Source organism: Miscanthus floridulus, chromosome 9 (genome assembly GCF_019320115.1).
Source record: "Miscanthus floridulus cultivar M001 chromosome 9, ASM1932011v1, whole genome shotgun sequence".
Classification (NCBI taxonomy): Eukaryota; Viridiplantae; Streptophyta; class Magnoliopsida; order Poales; family Poaceae; genus Miscanthus; species Miscanthus floridulus.
The window spans coordinates 88,292,972-88,296,572 of record NC_089588.1 but is presented as its reverse complement, the minus strand read 5'-3'; the positions used below and the strand labels follow the sequence as shown (position 1 = coordinate 88,296,572).

Below are 3,601 nucleotides of genomic sequence, written 5' to 3'. Positions count from 1 at the left end.
TTCTTTTTACTACTACTCTTTCCAACAGTGACGACTGACGAACAGGTAGTAGTCTAGTAGCTAGGTCTTGGAAGGAAGTGACCGAGCTTGATACGACGAAAGCAAATATATATTTATATGCAGAAGACATAGTTTTTAAACTTTGAAGAAATGGTTTCACAAAAAAAAGGGACATAAACATGAGCCGGGGAAAGTACGGTTTATTCGCTTCTGCTAGAGTGCAGCCATTTTTTTGAACAACTTGTTAATTTCTATGTCCTGTTGATATCAACAGCTTAACTAGTAAGGGGGGATAAATCAAATAATTTGAGTGGTACCTACCAAATGCCACCACTTTTTGTGTCCTTATTAAGAATATAATGTGAAACTACCAAATTTGACAATGCAATGTCTCAACTGGAGTATATAACTAGCGCATATTCTTTTTCTTCTTCTTCCTTCTGATGCGGAACCCTGTCGATGGAATCTGCGCAAAGGACGGCCGGCTGTGGAAAAGAAAAACAGGAAAAATGCCCTGAAAACGTCCAAATTAGCTGTAGATTGTGACACCTTCACACATCATCTTGCTGTTGACCATATTCCGATATTCACGCTCATCCGTACTGCTGGATTTTTTCCGTTTTTACTGAGTGATTAGGTACTGCTAGTATAAGACGCATAAAACAAACTGAGCACTCTCTGTTACCAGGCTGCAATCCACCTTTTAATTTCTCCCATGTGCACCGTGTACGAAGGAGTTGCACAACCTAACTCTAAATGATCCTCGGCCTGTTTGTTTGCTCGTATACGATCATAGATTATAAACTAGAACAGTATTTTTCTCTTACACCAAACCAGCCGGCAGTAAATAATCCATGATCGTTTACGACGGCTGCCTATTTCCAAGGAAGCGCCATTGATTGGGAAGCTTTGCGCACAGTGGTATGGACACGGACTGCTCCAAGCCTCGAAATAGATTTGATCCTAAGGCCGCGTTTAGAAGCCAAAAATTTTTGGTTTTGGGTACTGTAGCCCGTTTGTTTGTATTTAGCAATTAGTGTCTAATTATGGACTAATTAGGTTCGAAAGTTTCGTCTCGCGATTTCTCACTCAACTGTGCAATTAGTTTTTTTTCGTCTACATTTAGTACTCCATACATGTGCCGCAAGATTCGATGTGACGGGTACTGCGCAAAATTTTTTGGGAACTAAACAGGGCCTAAGCAAAGTGCTCCAACTTGCTCTCTGTCCCCCGCGCATTTATGCTGATTTTGACAAATCGTGTGAAAAAATTCGATATTTAGCCATCATTGTCGCGCTTAATCTCCCTTTATTTTCGCTTTCCCAAAACATGCTTTATTAGCCCATAACCCACGGTCTGATGATGCAGCCACGGCCGCGTGCGTGTATATAAACGCCTGGCCCTGCCACTGTCCCGGTTGCAGCAGCTCCGCGCAGGCCCCTGGCACAAGCGAGGCATTGTCGCGGAATCGCGAGCGATCACGCTGGTCAGGAGCAGAGCAGGAACTTTCAGAGGTGTCGCCGCGCAGCCGCTTGGGGCTCGGAACGAACAACCATGGGGAAGGGCCGGGCACCGTGCTGCGCCAAGGTGGGGCTCAACAGGGGCTCCTGGACGCCGGAGGAGGACATGCGCCTCATCGCCTACATTCGAAAGTACGGCCACGCCAACTGGCGCGCTCTGCCCAAGCAAGCAGGTACGTACGGGAACGGGAGCCCCGGCCGCCGGCGGCGCGCCGTCATGGCATGGATTCCTTCTGCACATGCATGCAGGGGACTAGGAGTTAAGCTCAGCTCTAATGGTTCTTCGATTCCATCCATAGGTTTGCTGCGGTGCGGGAAGAGCTGCCGGCTGCGTTGGATCAACTACCTCTGCCCGGACCTCAAGCGCGGCAACTTCACCGCCGAGGAGGAGGAGACCATCATCAAGCTCCACGGCTTGCTCGGCAACAAGTACGTACGGTGCAAGCAGCGTTCCGACTTCGACGAGTTCAGCTGCACACGTCCTCTGGATACTGATCGAGTTCCGTTTGGGTTTTGTCTCTACTAGGTGGTCCAAGATCGCGTCGTGCCTGCCGGGCCGGACGGACAACGAGATCAAGAACGTCTGGAACACGCACTTGAAGAAGCGGGTGTCGCCGGCCGGCGGCGGGGAGGACCGCGGCGCCGCCGGGTCCAAGAAGAAGAAGAAAGCCGCCGCTGGCGGTGGCGCCGAGGAGCCGCTCCCGTCGCCGTCGCCGTCCTCGTCCACCACCACCACGACCAACTGCTCCAGCGGCGACGACTCCGGCGAGCAGCAGAGCAACACGAGCAAGGAGGAGCCGGACGACGACGAGCTGGACCTGGAGAACCTCGAGATGATGCCCATGCTCGACGACCCCACCTTCGGCTTCGACATGCTGGTGGACCCCGTGCCGCCGGCGCCGTACGGACCGGCCGTATCCGTGTCCGTGTCGTCGCCCACGTCCCCGCCGCCGGCGCCGGCGTGCGCCCCGCCCGGCGTGGACGACCACCTGCTCGTGCTGCCGGAAATCGACATCGACCACGAGCTGTGGAGCATCATCGACGGCGACGGCGACGGCGATGGCGGCGCCTCCGCTTGCACCGTGGCCGCCGCCGAGGCACCGGCACCGGCGCCTTGCGGCCAGCTGAGCAATGCGTCGCAGCCGCCGAACGGCGGCGCCAACACGAGCAGCCACGGAGCGGAGGAGGGAAAGGAGTGGTGGTTGGAGGACCTGGAGAGGGAGTTGGGCCTGTGGCCCCCCGTGGAGGACTACCATTACCCAGTGGGCCCACATGGTCTGGTCGCTGACCACCCGGACCCGCTCACTGCCATGGTGGACGACCCAGTGTCCTGCTACTTACAAGCGGGCCCGCCTCCGCCATGCATGCTCCAGGAACCCCACAAGCAGTAACCAGATGGGGTTGTGAGATATGATTATCGTCGTCGTTCATTTGTGATTTTTAGATAGCAAATAGAAATCCTCAACAAACCAATCGTATGCCTGGCTGCCAACCATGGACACCAGCATACTTATACTTGTATATATAATTGTACAAGTGCATAGCTCAAGAGGAGCAGAAACTCAATACGAATACGTCGATGGAACCATCACCGGCGTATTATATTCAGCCTGTTCGCTGGTTGATTTTAGCCAGAGCTTATCAGTCAGCCAATAGTGTTTTTCTCTCACAACAAACCAGCAACAGTCGAACTTATTAGTTCAGAAACCAATAAGCGAATAGGCCAATTATACATAAATAATAATACCAGGCCTTGTTTAGATTGCAAATTTTTGCAATCTGGACACTGTAGCACATTTCGTTTGTATTTGACAAACTTTGTCCGATCATGGACTAACTAGGCTCAAAAGATTCGTCTCGTGATTTACAACCAAACTATGCAATTAGTTATTTTTTTACCTACATTTAATGCTCCATGTATGCGTCAAAAAATTGATGTGATGGAGAGAGAGTAAAAAAACTTAGAATTTGGAGATGATCTAAACAAGGCCCTAGTAAAAAGGGAGATCAGTTTGGCTAGTATCACATATACAAAAGATGCTATTTTTGGGCAGGCATGCAGTAATGAGCAATGTAGTCAT

The 3,601-nt window shown here is 51.1% G+C and overlaps 1 protein-coding gene across 1 annotated transcript; it reads left to right on the top strand.

The window, feature by feature from the left end:
- Window positions 1-1,410: 1,410 nt before the first annotated feature.
- Window positions 1,411-3,129, top strand: LOC136482338 (myb-related protein Zm1-like). The gene is made up of 3 exons (XM_066479546.1): window positions 1,411-1,693; window positions 1,820-1,949; window positions 2,047-3,129. The coding sequence occupies exons 1-3, from the start codon at window positions 1,555-1,557 to the stop codon at window positions 2,909-2,911; spliced, it is 1,134 nt and encodes a 377-aa protein (XP_066335643.1). The 5' UTR covers window positions 1,411-1,554; the 3' UTR covers window positions 2,912-3,129.
- The last annotated feature ends 472 nt before the right edge of the window (window positions 3,130-3,601 follow it).

Excerpts from the sequence above, each read along its gene's own strand:
- LOC136482338 (XM_066479546.1), top strand. The coding sequence starts at position 1,555 with ATGGGGAAGGGCCGGGCACCGTGCTGCGCCAAGGTGGGGCTCAACAGG. Across the intron at positions 1,694-1,819 it reads CGCTCTGCCCAAGCAAGCAG|GTTTGCTGCGGTGCGGGAAG; the intron begins GTACGTACGGGA and ends TTCCATCCATAG. Across the intron at positions 1,950-2,046 it reads CACGGCTTGCTCGGCAACAA|GTGGTCCAAGATCGCGTCGT; the intron begins GTACGTACGGTG and ends TGTCTCTACTAG.